This window comes from Mercenaria mercenaria, chromosome 9, assembly GCF_021730395.1.
Source record: "Mercenaria mercenaria strain notata chromosome 9, MADL_Memer_1, whole genome shotgun sequence".
NCBI classification, from domain to species: Eukaryota; Metazoa; Mollusca; class Bivalvia; order Venerida; family Veneridae; genus Mercenaria; species Mercenaria mercenaria.
Window position 1 is genome coordinate 16830326 of NC_069369.1, and position 15056 is coordinate 16845381.

Below are 15056 nucleotides of genomic sequence, written 5' to 3' on the forward strand. Positions count from 1 at the left end.
ATTGCAGCCAACCATCAGTGTCTCTTTGACTTTCGCTCCTGACCTCTATTGACTTCTTGCCTATAGGACTTTGCATTGGGGGAGACATGCGCTTTTTTACAAAAGCATTTTCTAGTTTGACACAAATGTTAACCATATTGAGAAGGTATGTTGTGCTTATGACAGGGTCTCTCAGGTCAAGGTCACAAAATGATTCATACCTCAACTAGTCTGGCATATTTTGTGCGGACAACTGTAGCATTATTGGGCACGCTTCGGGAGCCTTTGTTACTTAAATAGTGAAAGCTCTCGTTCCATTGCAGTTTCTTTTTGTTGCGGGCCTGCTTTGCAATACATGACTCTATGACTATATTTGGAGTGCTCTTTGCTTCCAGGAAATCTAGCCCTACCTTTTATCTTTTAAAACCAGAAAAATGAAGAAACAAATCTGGAGTTATTCCTCTTGAAATGTGTAACAATTGCTGGTCTAAATTTGACAGTCTTGGTGTATACAATATAAAGCAGAAACTCAACTGCTAATGACAGAATCTGACAGCAAGACATAAATAGATGGATACACTGTATGAGCTCTGATCTGATAGATTCTCTGTCTGTTGTGTCTGTTTCTAGAGATTGAAGATGTATTTCCAGACTGTTTATTGCATGGCTGTCAAATAAGAGTGAAATATAAGAGTGAAAAATGGAGACAGAATATGAGGAAGATAACTGTGGAAATAAATCTCATTAACTAGTCATCTTTGAAAACAAAATATGTACACACAAATTTTTAAAGTTGTGGTATTTTGTACCTTCCCCCTTCCTCTCTCCTCCTCTCACCCCTCACCCGTTCCCCCCCCCCCCCCCCCCCCCCCCCCCCCCCCCCCCCCCCCCCCCCCCCCCCCCCCCCAAAAAAAAAAAAAAAAAAAAAAAACTATAGGGGCACTTGGATTCACCCTGGTCCATCCAGCTGTCAGTCCAGATGTTACATACGGATATCTGTCTTTCTATCTGAAACTGTGTCTTCGCAGCTTATCTCAAAAAGTATTTGAGTTAAGAGTTGGGAAACATCATAGAGTGTTATTCAACATGTAACATTGTGCATCAGAGGTTATGTTTTGTATTTCACTCAGCCAGAGTTATAGACTAGCCACTAGACTGATAATAACTATATTTCTATATTTTTTTTCACTTTTTTGACAAATTCAGTTTCATAGAGACAAAAGCCAGTCTATTGTAGAGATTTTCACACAGGAGTGATATTGAAATTATTATGATATTGGACATAGAATATAGACTGGCTCAGTTCACTACATTCAATAAAAATGTAAAAAGATATATCATAGTCTAGGAGCTAGTCTACCAGAGTTATGGCCCTTGACTAAGAGAAACATGTGCTTGAAAGTTTGTGTTGCATATATTGCAAAAAGCATTTGTCCTAGAACCATAAATCCATGCAGAAATATTTTTCGGAATGAAGTTTTGCACCTTGTATGTTTTCGAGCTTTCACTCTGCAATGTCAGAGTTATGGCCCTTTACCTAGTTATGGCCCTTTACCACAGATATCGATAGACATTTGTGCTGCAAGTACCTCAAAAAGTATTTAAATTGAAGTGTTTATTAATGGATGATAGCCTTATGTTTCTAAAAAAAAAATAACTTATTTTCTATTATTTTTTTATACCAGAAACTTTCGTTCAAATTCATGCCTGAAGGATTCAGTTGTTTGTCTTTTGTCAAATCTACCTCATCCTATCTACCTGCTTCTCAAATCTACCTTATCCTATCTACCTGCTTCTCAGATCAACCTCATTCTACCTACCTGCTTCTCAAATTTACCTCATCCTATCTACCTGCTTCTCAAATCTACCTCATTCTATCTATCTGCTTCTCAAATCTACCTCATCCTATCTATCTGCTTCTCAAATCTACCTCATATTATCTACCTCATCCTATCTATCTGCTTCTCGAATCACCTCATATTATCTACCCGCTTCTACCTCATCCTATCTATCTGCTTCTCAAATCTACCTCATCCTATCTACCTGCTTCTCAAATCTACCTCATCCTATCTATCTGCTTCTAAAATTTACCTCATCCTATCTAACTGCTTCTCAAATCTACCTCATCCTATCTACCTGCTTCTCAAATCTACCTTATCCTGTCTACCTACTTCTCAAATCTACCTCATCCTACCTACCTGCTTTTCAAATTACCTCATCCTATCTACCTGCTTCTCAAATCTACCTCATCCTATCTACCTGCTTCTCAAATCTACCTCATCCTATCTACCTGCTTCTCAAAACTACCTCATCCTATCTACCTGCTTCTCAGATCTACCACATCCTATCTATATGGGGTTCTCAAATCTGCCTCATCCCATATATCTGCTTCTCAAATCTACCTTGTCTTATCTACCTGCTTCTCAGATTTACCTCATCCTATATATTTGCTTCTCAAATCTGCAGGATTATTTTGTTTGAACCTGGAACATATAGATTTTCAAGCTTTGAGCCCCCCGCCCCTCCCCACCCCCACCCCCACCCCTGTGGCTGAGTAGTTAAGACTTTGAATTACTTGCCTCTCACTTATATGTGGTATCAAAACCTCCAGCTGGCTAACTGTAGGTTGGTGGTTTTACATAGGATTCATTATTAGTGTCTCGGACATAAAAGTTACTTCTTGGTGCATAAATTTGAGGATATCAATTTCAGTTTAATGATAACATAAATAGAAATTTTAATTATTCATTAGAATTTTTATTTCCTTGGTCTAAATAGGGATTCATTTATTCTAGTTGTTAACTTGTGCACCATGTACAGGAGTAGCAGCACCAATGTCTTTAACAAACAGCATGTCACATAAATTATTCTTACCGAACTGAAACTTTGATTTAGATACCACATAAAGCTGTAACATGTGTTTTAAAACTTGGAAAAAATTGAATGCATGATCAATTTTGCAATGTGCAGTTATTACATTTTAATTATTTTCTAGTTATGCAAGATGCATCATTTTGGAATTCGTCAGACAGACCGTATTACTCAGAATGCCGATGGACAGGGGAAGTCACTCCAGAAGACCTGGAACACCATTAAATCTGCAGCAGAAAATGTTAAACCAAGAAAGGTTTGTTTCGTATCATTGTAACAATTTCATGAAATAAAAGCATTTATTTGCTGAAAACGTCTACGTTCCCGCAAGGGGTTTGACGTCAGCGGCAGATAGAATTCTACATGAAATATCTGCAGCAGAATTTTTGAAGCTTTTAATAGAAGATTTCGCAAGCACTATTATATTTATTTGCTCAATTTAAACAAGAATTCGATGCAAAGAAAATATGTAAATTTTCTTTAGATTGTAAGCAGTAGATCCATGTAACTTAAAGCTCCTGAAGTTATTAAGATAATTTCAGTAGCATTCTAATCTTATTTGTAACAATTTCTGTGAAACTTTTAGATTTATCACACAATAATTTAGGAATTAAATGGGGTAAGAATGATTTACTTGAAATTGTATTTTGATATAGGATATTTAACAAAATTTGATTCTGATCTGCATTTTGTTAAATGGAGACAGTATAGATAAAAATGTAAATTTTTTATAAATATTCCAATAAATAATGATTTATAGGGTATAAATAATAAATATTCCAAATTTTTCCTGGAAATAAATGATATATACTACAGAGAACAGTAAGTTCAAGGAATACCAATTGATAAACATTTGATATTGGGGTTATTGTGTCATTTGATGTTGGGGTCACTGTATCTGTGTCATTTCAGAAAGATGTCAAGGACAGAGAAAAGTTTGAAAGAAGAATATTAGAGGTAAAAATGGAGCTAGTTCTGTGTAATTGATGTACCATATAATACGGGTGTGATGCATTTTTGTGCCCCCAACACTGAGTGGGGGGTATATAGATTTGGTCTTGTCCGTATGAGCGTGTGTCCTTCTGTCCATGCATCCGTCTGTCCGAAAAAAGTTTGTGACAGGTCTAGCTCAAAAAGTATTTGATATATATTGACGAAACCTTGCATGAGTCTTTATATGATATGAACTTGCACACCTCCTATTTTTCATCTGGCTCCGCTCCCTATTTCTATAGTTATGGCCCCTAAAATGTTCAAAACTGCACATTTTCATCTTGGGGCTTCCATGGCCGAGTAGTTAAGGTTGCTGACTTCAAATCACTTGCCCCTCACCAATGTGGGTTCAGGCCTCACTCTGGGCACTGAATTCTGCATGTGGGGAAACCACCTAGCTGGCTTATTAAAAGTTGGTGGTTCTACCCAGGTGCCTGCTCATGATCAAATAACGCACAGAGGGGCATGGGTTTTTCTGCACCATCAAAGCTGGAAAGTCGCCATATGACCTATAATTGTGTTGGTGCAATGTTAAACCCAACAAAAAAACAAAACATTTTCATCTAATTATGTGCCTAGCTAAAAAAGTATTTGGTTTTAATTCATGAAACCTTGCATGAGTCTTCATTGTGCTGTGACCTTGCACGCTTGAAATTCTTCTTGAAATAGCCAAAATAGTGGATTTTTTGTTTGTGATGCTCATAGCTCAAAAAGTATATTGCCTAGAATAATGAATTCTTTATATAAAATGTTTGTTGAGGCTATACCCCATTAAGACTGGAATTACTGCCTCTTATTTGTGACAAATGTACCAGTGGGGGCACACCCTGTGTCCGACAGACACATTCTAGTTAAATCCAGTGAAGGAAATTCTAAGTAGCTTAACATTATGATAAATGAAAATGGAATGAAATGAAAAGCACTAAAACAATAACTCTTTCTTAAATAGATAAAAAATTTATCTCCCAGAGAAAACATAAAAGGTAGAACAAATAGTTTTCAAAAGACACAATGAGAATTCATTACCATTGCCATTTCATTTTCTGTTCCCCTGAAAACAAAATAGCTACCGCTTTGATCAAATATAGAATTGTTCATAACTCTCAGCTTGAAGCATATTTTTAACATGCTTTCTCTGTCTTTTTGATAAGATCTAGAGTACAGAACAAATCAATGTCCCAAAGATATAAGGTAACCGTTGTAACTGTTACTTATGATCTTTTATAACCTATACATTTTTGGAATCTGCATTGAAAGAGCCATAACTTGAACATAAAATCATAATTGTGTGACCCTGTTTAATGAGCCAAAAATAACATTTTGTTAATAATATATCTTACTTGCAACCCAGTTTTTTGTAGGTTTTGAAATATCTACTGAAGAAAAAAGTGGTATCTGCCACTTACAACATTTTTAGATTGCATATTATTAGATTTTGGATACAACACTTGTACAGTAAATAGGAGGTTGTAGCAGATACGACCTGTCATTGTTGACAAATTTAAAAAGGCATAATATAAACAATTTTGTAAATGCCATCAGCTCAATAGTAAGGATACGAACAGTTTACAGTTTACAGGTGAGCGCTTTAGGGTCAGTGACCCTCTTCTTTGAGTTTTTCTCAAAACAACCTTTTATTTCTGTGACGTCAAAATATTTGAACAGTTTCAGTCACCTTGGTTTTGCTTAAGAACAAACATGTCAGGGGTCAGAATCCCAAAAGTCAATGTGACTGGGGTCAGATACTTGCAATAGTGTTGATACACATTTCACAGTTTCACTGTATCTTCTTAACTACTTCCCGTATTATCATAAAACTTCACAAGAGATCTGGTCTTTGTAATAGGGGAGACAGTATTTGGTTTAGGGACCCCACAGGGCTCTTGATATGGACCATTTGTCCCCCAGTATTTTTTTTCAATCTTCCTGTTATCACTTTCTTATGGTACTAAATATTTTTTCTGAATGTTCCCATTACACACCAACAGTTTGAAAAACAACTTCTCCATATTACAGCCTCCCCACAATCAGTCAGAAAGTAAGAAAAAGATGTTAATTGTTTTTATTCCTATCCTTTTCTTATGTTTCTCCATATATTTCTGTGCTCCCCCCCCCCCCCTCCCACACACACACACACAATTTTTTCAGGGGGCACTTGAGTGCCCTCGTCTGTCCTTCCATCCGTCTGTCCCAATTTGTGTTGTTCATTTTTCAAAAAGTATTTGACCCAGAGTCAGCAAACCTCACAGGATTGTTATTCAGCACGGGAAGCAGTGCACCAGGCATTTTAATTTGGATCTCACACAGTCAGGCCAAAGTTATGGCCCTTGACTTAGTCAAAAATACATAAACAGGGCCTAACCTTAAGTCATAAAACCATGTACAGTGACAGGAGTGGGGGGTACCTGTGTCCTATGGACGTGCATCTAGTTTATAGTATCCTTTATACATACTTGCCTCCTTTGCCCCTTCTACCATTATCCCTCAACTGCCCTGAAACTTAAACAGTATTTGTTCATATGTTTAGCTCACTTAAGCATGATTTGCTTGGGGCGAGCTATTGTGATCACTCACAATTCATCATGTGTCCATCCATCAGTCCACACTTTTCTTAAAACAACATCTCCTCTGAAACCAGTGGTGGAAGTGAATGAAACCTGGATTTGATGTTTCTTGGATGGGCCTTTACCAGATTTGTTTAAAGAGTTTTATTCCATTTAAAACTCTGGTTGCCATGACAATGGAAAAGAAAAACTTAAAAAATTTACTTCTCAGAAACCACTTGCCAGATTTCAAAATACTTTAATAGAATTGTTCTATCTCTACCAACTTTCAGATTACTCTGATTTGTCTAAAAACATGACTGCTGGGAGGTGTGGTCACTTTTCCCTTTATGTATTATGTTTGAACTTTTAAAGATTTTCTTGTCAGAAACTTCTGGTCCAATTTTCAAATAATGTCACTCAAAATGTTCCTTGATCGACTCACTATCAAGATTGTTCATGTTATTCTGATTTGTCCAAAACCAAGGCTGCCAGAGGGCATAGTCATTTGTACTTATATGTATATAATGAGAACTTTAACCGGATCTGTGTAAAACTTTATTTGTCTATCTAAGAACGTTTTTGACATTCAGATAACCTCACTTTAGCACAAAAATTTGGCATACAAGGCCACAATGTCATATTGCATGCAACTCCTACGTCACAGGCCAAATATGATACTATTCTAAATGTTTTCGAATCAGTTAATATCATATATTTTGGTTTGAGGGAACAAAAAACAAACTGTAATACTTTTGATTCTGAGAACCCTTCTCAATTACATGAGAGTTGAATCATTTATACTGCTCAGTTGGTTAACATTTTCAGAGTCAAGCACTCTGTCCTTCAAACAAATCTTGTCAGCAAATTTCTTACTTGGAACACCAAGAGCTACCCAGTATGAAATCTATCTGTGTTTCATGTTAATATTTTAGTTCTGTAGAAAAGGATTAATTCTTCCAAATTAATATGATAGAATTATGAAATAAAGAAAATTGTTAGAAGTGGTAGAGTCACAGATCTGAAATAAGAGCTTATATAAATTTCCTATGAGAATCCTGCTGAGTCATTAAGGCTGGTTTGTTAATCAAAATTACAGTTTTTGTTGAATGTGATGAGGTTATTAAACCATCATATCTTGCTGATTCATCGGAAGTATTTAAATGGACGGTTTGTTGTTTAATAACTTTATTTCACATAATTCTGTGAAATAATATATGTTACTTGGTGTTGCTGAATTAATTTCGAATTTATATTCAGATAGGCTGAACAGTTTATAAAGTTATGAATATTATTGTTGTAGGGGATGTTCAAAAAGTTGAATATTGTTATGTAAATGGAAGGATGCAATTAACCTTCAGCCTGTTGCCGGCGTATGATTCTGCCTTTGTGACCAGTGCAGACCAAGATCAGCCTGCACATCCGTGTCTGATCATGGTCTGCACTGTTCGCTGTTCAGTCAGTAAATTTTCAATGAACTCCCCTTTGAATAATAAATGGTATTACCCAAATTGAACGATGGATCCGTCCATTTTAGAAATTAAGCAGGGTAAGGGTTAAAGAATGACGAATTGCCTAACGGAAATATGTTATCATACGAAAATTGGCGAGTGTCATTACCGGTCCATTACCTTAAGTAATTATTCAAACTGTTCATTGATATTTAAGGAACTGATCAAGATGTACAATGAAAGTAACAGTTTTTACTACTGTAAGACCCATGATCTGACCAACAGTATACAGAGTCAGGCATCGTCCAGCTACAACAGGACGTTAGAACTGTGGCAGAGATGTGATACACGTTTCTTCTGGAATCTCCACATGGTGAAGGAGCTCACTGATCTCACTGAACAGAATGACAATATGGTATGTTCAAAGAAATATATATTGGGATAATCCACCTTCTGGCTCATTGTCTGATATAAAAAAAATCTCTTGAAAAGTTATGTTGCTGATCATTTTATTTAACTCAAGATTGGTTTTGTTTTCTGTTATCAAAGATAAAAGGTAAGGGTAGATTTCCCGGAATCACAAAGCACCCCAAACACAGCCATAAAGCCATGCATCGCAAAACGTCATATTTACTTTTTTGATAAGATAGAGCAAAAAAAGAAAAACCCCAAAGGACAAAAAAAAAAACAATAACAAACACACAATCTTGGTGGAGAATTCTTTTTACTTTCATGTAGACAATGAATGGTGTCATATTGTTCTGGAAATATGTTCAAGACTGTCAAGTGACTTTTAGCAAGAACTTTAAGAAAAGGTCACATATGACAGTGAGCCTTTTAATACAGTCTCAAACTGTGAATGGCTTCACATTCACATGAAGTATAACTGTACGTTTTACATCAAGAAATGAGAAAATTTTAATGCAGTATGAGGAATTTTTAAAAACAATGAAAAAGACAATTCGAGATATTGTTTAAAAACAATTTATTAAGAATAATCATCATCCTCCATTTGCTGTTGGCTGTGGAGGTGCTAAGTTCAAAAAGTTTAATAGGGGGACTTTGACATTGTAATTAAATTAATGTAATGTTTTGTAATATCAGCAAGAGTATAAAGAGATGTCACAAGGTATTACAAACTAATTATAAATTTATCAGTGTTAAAAAATGCAAGCGTGGAGAAACTCTCACATAAGCTCCTGCTTTTGTTCTCGTAACTACTGAACATGTAGCTTACTGACCCAAATCTATGTCGCTCTTTGATAAATGGAAATAATTTGATCAAGCTTCCTTTTTGTTCAGAATACTTTTTTCCGAACAATTATTTTCCCATTTGTTTTCCACCATATTTTATTGAAATGACTGATGAAATCTGGCAAGATGATAATAGTCAAAGACAGTTATTGCCCTCAGCAAAGGGATCTGTCTTCAAAACAACATTATGATTGAGAGATTGGATTTAACGTTGTTTAATACAGACAAACAGGAACTACCAAACTGGAAAAGTCTGGTAGCTTGTCGCATATAGGAAATTGTGTGTGGCTGGATGAAATATAGTCATTTAAGGACGTATGCTAGAATTTGGTGCGAAAATTTTCCCAATAACAGAATTTCTTCAAACTTTGGATATCGAAGGACAATCATCTAAGAAACAAAAAAATGCAATAAAAATCATAGGTCACCGGTATCGAAAAAGAGTTATCTGCCCTTGAAAACGGCATTTCCCCCAAAAATGACGTTTTCTAGCATACGCCTTTAAGACAGAGAGCCTAGGTCTTTAATTCAGGGGATCTCTTAGATAGTCTAGACTGTAAGACACATTCTTGTTTTGACCACAGCTTGATATATATTGTACTTAGAAGTTATTACCATCAAGGTTGTTGTATCTTGCCAAAATATGCTCTTACTGATTTTCAGTGGCCTCTATGGCTGAGTGGTATGGGGATGACTTCCAATCACTTTCCCCTCAATTATATGGCTTTGAAACCTCCTATGAACGGTCAGTGGTTCTACCCAGGTCCTTATCCTTGCCTGAAACAATACCTAGAGGTGACCTATGGTCATTCTTCACCATCAGAAGCTGAAAAAGTTGCCATATGACCTATAATATGTTGATTTGACTCTAAACCAACAAAACAAAAATCTTATTTTTCACTCTACATGGATCAGAAGTGTAATTTTTGTCGGTGAATGTTCACCATTATGAGACGGAGTGTCATGCGCAAGAACCAGGTCCCTAGGTCAAGGTCACACTTGACAGCTGGCGGGCTCAACATTCTGCCCGTGGGCATACTTGTTTATACATTTGCACTTAATACAATTTTTAGAGATATGAAATATGTAAAGTATGCATTATGCTGCATGTATTATCTTCTGTTTTGATTAACATTCTGTTATATCCAGTTTCCCTTAATTATGACATTGACTGTTACAGCTCTGTGTAGTACTAGTTCTCTCCCTTACATATTGAAGAAGGAAAATGGAATCTGTAAGAAGATCCTTTGGAAGAATAGAGAACGTCTTCTCATTAAGAAACTAGAATTTTTCTACGTCATTTATTCAGTAATCAACACCACAAAATGTCAAGAAATTTCTTTAAAAGGCAAAAAATTTCTTTCACTTGTACAATTTTAATAGAAAAACTCTGAAAAACCTCCCCAAATTATGTTTCCGTGATGTTGTGCAACATGTCCTTTTTCAAGTTTTTAGAGAATTACTTTAATTTACTTCCTTACAATTTAAGATAGAAAAATTGAGAGAAAAAGAAACAGCTGACACACATTCCTGAAAGCTGTTTTAAGAAGGGACTGTTTTTTTATACTCATTTTATTGATATTCTTTTATAAGAAAGCACTGAAGCTAATAAGCATTTACTATTATAGACAAACAAAATAAAAAATGTACAGCAGTTTGTTTAGGACACAATCAAACTTGGTCTGTGGCATCATTTAAATGGTTCCTCTTTATCTCTATTAGGGAACAGCAGAGCTAAAATTAGAAGGAAAAAAAATATAATAACCTTGTAATATGAAGTTTGTTAATCCCCCGCCACAAGTGGTGGGGGGTTATAGGAAAGGTCTCCGTCCGTCCTTCCGTCCGTCTGTCCGTAATACTTTCGTGTCCGCTCCATATCTCCTAAACCCCTTGAAGGATTTTCATGAAACTTGGGTCAAATGATCACCTCATCAAGACGATGTTCAGAACCCATGAGTCAGCCATGCTGGCTCAAGGTCAAGGTCACAACTCAAGGTCAAAGGTTTGAGCCTTCCATTTTGTGTCTGCTCTATATCTCCTAAACCCCTTGAAGGATTTTCATCAAACTTGGGTCAAATGATCACCTCATCAAGACGATATGCAGAACCCATGAGTCAGCCATGTCGGCTCAAGGTCAAAGGTTTGAGCCTTCCATTTTGTGTCCGCTCTGTATCTCCTAAACCCCTTGAAGGAAATTTATAAACCTTGGGTCAAATGATCACTTCATCAAGACGATGTGCAGAACCCATGAGTCAGCCATGCTGGCTCAAGGTCAAGGTCACAGCTCAAGGTCAAAGGTTTGAGCCTTCCATTTTGTGTCCGCTCTATATCTCCTAAACCCCGTGAAGGAATTTTATAAAACATGGGTCAAATGATCACCTCATCAAGACAATGTGCAGAACCCATGAGTCAGCCATGCTGGCTCAGGGTCAAGGTCACAACTCAAGGTCAAAGGTTTGAGCCTTCCATTTTGTGTCCGCTCTATATCTCCTAAACCCCTTGAAAGATTTTCATCAAACTTGGGTCAAATGATCACCTCATCAAGGCGATATGCAAAACTCATGAGTCAGCCATGCCGGCTGAAGGTCAAGGTCAGAGCTCAAGGTCAAAGGTTTTAGTCTTCCATTTCGTGTCTGCTCTATATCTTCTTAACCCCCTTCAAGGAATTTTATAAAACTTGGGTGAAATGATCACCTTATCAAATTGATGTACAGAGCTTACGAGTCAGCCATGCTGGCTCAAGGTCAAGGTCACAGCTTAGGGTCAAAGGTTTGAGCCTTCCATTTTGTGTCCACTCTGTATCTCCTAAACCCCTTAAAGGATTTTCATCAAACTTGGGTTAAATGATCATCTCATCAAGAGCTCATGAGTCAACCATGTCAACTCAAGATCAAGGTCACAACTCAAGATCAAAGGTTTGAGCTCTGTATCTCCTAAACCCCTTTAAGGATTTTCATGAAACTTGGGTCAAATGATCACCCCATCAAGACGTTGTGCAGAATTCATGAGTCAGCCATATCATTTCAGGTCAAGGTCACAGCTAAAGGTCAAAGGTTTACCCTTTCACTATCCATAACAGTGGCGGGGGATTTAGCTGTCTTTCAGACTACCTTGTTCTAATGGTTATGCATTTTGGGGCCATCACAGCAAAATTAGTAACTTATTTTAATGAACTGCTTAAAGGTTTTTCATTCACCAAACTTGGTTAAAAGCACGGTCAGATGGTCAACGTCCTCGTCAGGCGGGTCACTAATGCCTATTTGGGCTCTTGTTTGAAAATATCATCCAAAGTTCCATTTTCCCATGGAAGCAAATTCTGAAAATTGACCAGAGGACCTGTGAGTATTTTCAAAAGACCTGATCTTCCTAAAAATTATTAGCTGAATTTTCTTCAGATACATGATACCTTGGAAAGGTATGTTTTGATAAAAATTTACATTGTAGAATACAATAGTCAAACCTGTAGAACTAGTTCTAATTGTGATTCATTAAGAATTACATTTATTGTTTTGGCTAGTAGCACAGTATTTTTGCATCAAAGACATCCTGATATACCTCTTTTGAAAAACTTGTTTGTGTATCAAACAAGCAAATCTGTAAAGAGAGTCTGCTTTTCCACTGTTTCTTTCCTCAAGCAATGTATTTGGGGCCTCAAATTTTTTGTTATCACTTCCGAAGACGGATATAAAAACCTCCGAAAGTGGAAAAAGCATTACTCCCTGTAAATTTTTTTGAGAGTCATTAAATTTTTGGTCAATATTTCCTTTTTTTTTTATTAGGGTTTTAAATGAAAAAAAATTTTTATACATGAGATCTTGGTTTCTGTGGCAAAAGGGAAAAGGAAGCTGCTTTTTCCCTTTTTTTTGGGAAAAAAATTTCTATGTCTTATTTCCGTCTTGAAGATGTTTGTTGTTTTTGATTGTTGGAAATTTGTTAGGGTGTTTTTCTTTCCACATTTGTTGTTTTAGGTGTATATTTCAAGTGGCTTTCACAGATTGTAAAGTTTTTGCTGTAAATAAAATCCATGTTTTTACGTGTATGGCCCCGCTGCAGTTTTTATATAGTGCCTTTAAATATCGCTAAATTACAGGGAGAAAGTTTTAAAAAGTGCTTTTATATGATAATACTTAAAAAGCACTTTACATAGCGCAAAGGCAGCCCAAAGCATCCCAAAAATTCATCCTGTATTTTTACACAATTGATCTAATAAAAAAGGCAGGTGAGACACTCCCCAGAACGAGAGAGAGACATTTTTTTTGTAATTTAAACCCTTTGTTTTTGTGAATGGGGCAGTCTTGTTTTTTAACTGCTAGTGTTAGCACCGATAAATGCAAAGCCGTCTTTCCGGGGAAGCCCAGTTGGCGGAAAATCTCAAGAGTCTTAGAAATTTACATTTGGGACTGGGGATTCGAACATCGGCCCTCGGGTTTGACAGTAAAGGTTTGAAACCCACTTACACCAGGCCCCCTACATAAAAACCCAAAAAAAAAAGGGTGGCTGTTTTTAATTCCCATGTGGTTTTGTGTCCTGGGAGCCCCTTTAAAAATTTTGCTCGTTATAAATTCATCAACCCTACTGCAGAGAATGTCGGGTAGGGTCCAAGGTCATGTCCCCGGGAAACCCAAAATGTCTGCCCCATATATTCAAAAACAAATGTTGCAATGAATAGTTCGGTCATGTTGCTTTGCAAAATTTGTTTTATGTCCATGTGACTCCCTTTAAAAGGTTTGTTATGTTAAGGTAGTTACAGCTGAAAAAAATGTCATGTTAGAATTAAAAATCCTCAGATAAATAACTTACTGCGTTTGTGGTATCAAATATCTACATTTAGTAATGGACACATCTCTTAAATTTACTATCAATTTCTTTGTGAAATGAAACCATTACTTTATTTACTGTTTGCACTTAAATGTGTCTGTCTGTTACAAACAATTGCAATAAAATATGTCTGCTAGCAGTTTCTATGAATTTTATTCTTCTTTATTTTCTCGGTATCCCCGTTTTCTTTTTTGAAGTGACCTCCCGTAGTTGTTTTTGTGCGCTTGGTGAATGTTTTATCAAACTTGGGGAATAAAAAAAGAGTGTTTTCAGCAGAATTTTTTTCCCTTTCTTAAGCAAAATTGCCTTTTGTTATTAGTTTTGATTGGTTGTGATTTTTGTTTGACCATTAGAGCTTATTTGTGTGTGAGGGCATGACAAATTTATAAGTCAGTTTGTCTTGCATGATACTGATATGTACGGTACCCCCTGTAAGGGTTTTTGTCCCCTATGGGGGAGATTAGGGGACTTTAGGAAGCCCTCTGTCCCTCTGTCGATTAATTTGCATACTTTAAAGGAAAAATACGTAAATGTACTTTTTTTTTAATGTATTCTTTCCCTAAGCTTTTTGTAGTAAAAATTTTTTTTACATGGCCAAAGAACAATAAGAGAAACAAAGGTAGCCCATAAATACCCATCTGTAGAATGTTGTTGTCTGTCTATTTGTCCGTTCTCAAATCTGGATCCTGCGATAACTCAAAAACTATTCAAGCTATAGGTTCATAAAACTTTGTGTGTTTTTATGGGGGGGGCAATTATTTTTAAATTTTGCAATACTGAATGTTGTAGATCAAAGGGTATCAAAGAAAAAATTGTTTCTTCTCTTAACTTTATATGCATTGATGGTTATCTTAGTGTAACAAAAACTTTCCCCAAGAAAACAATGAGTTAAGAATGATTTATGTTTGGTGAAAAAAAAAGGTCAATGTCACTCCCCCCCCAGTGTCAAGTAAAAATTTTTGTTTATGCCCCATTTCTTTTGATTGCATTTAAGGGTTTTTTTAGTACTTCACAGAAATCTTCTCCAAGAATAGACTATGTGTTGCGCACATGAACCCTAGTTGTCGGTCAAAGGTCAATGTCCTTTTGAAGGTCAAGAAAAAATTTGTTTCTGCCCCTTTTCTTTTAATTGCATTGAAGGTTTTGT

General features: G+C 36.3%; 1 protein-coding gene across 1 annotated transcript in view; it reads left to right on the top strand.

Moving 5' to 3' along the window:
- Nucleotides 1-15056, top strand: part of LOC128559215 (phosphatidylinositide phosphatase SAC2-like) — a 107540-nt gene that overhangs the window by 41218 nt on the left and 51266 nt on the right. Inside the window, exons 4-7 of the mRNA XM_053550426.1 lie at nt 2975-3106; nt 3763-3807; nt 8055-8252; nt 8942-8966. Coding sequence (XP_053406401.1) covers nt 2975-3106; nt 3763-3807; nt 8055-8252; nt 8942-8966 — 400 coding nt within the window. The remainder of the gene's footprint in view (nt 1-2974; nt 3107-3762; nt 3808-8054; nt 8253-8941; nt 8967-15056) is intronic.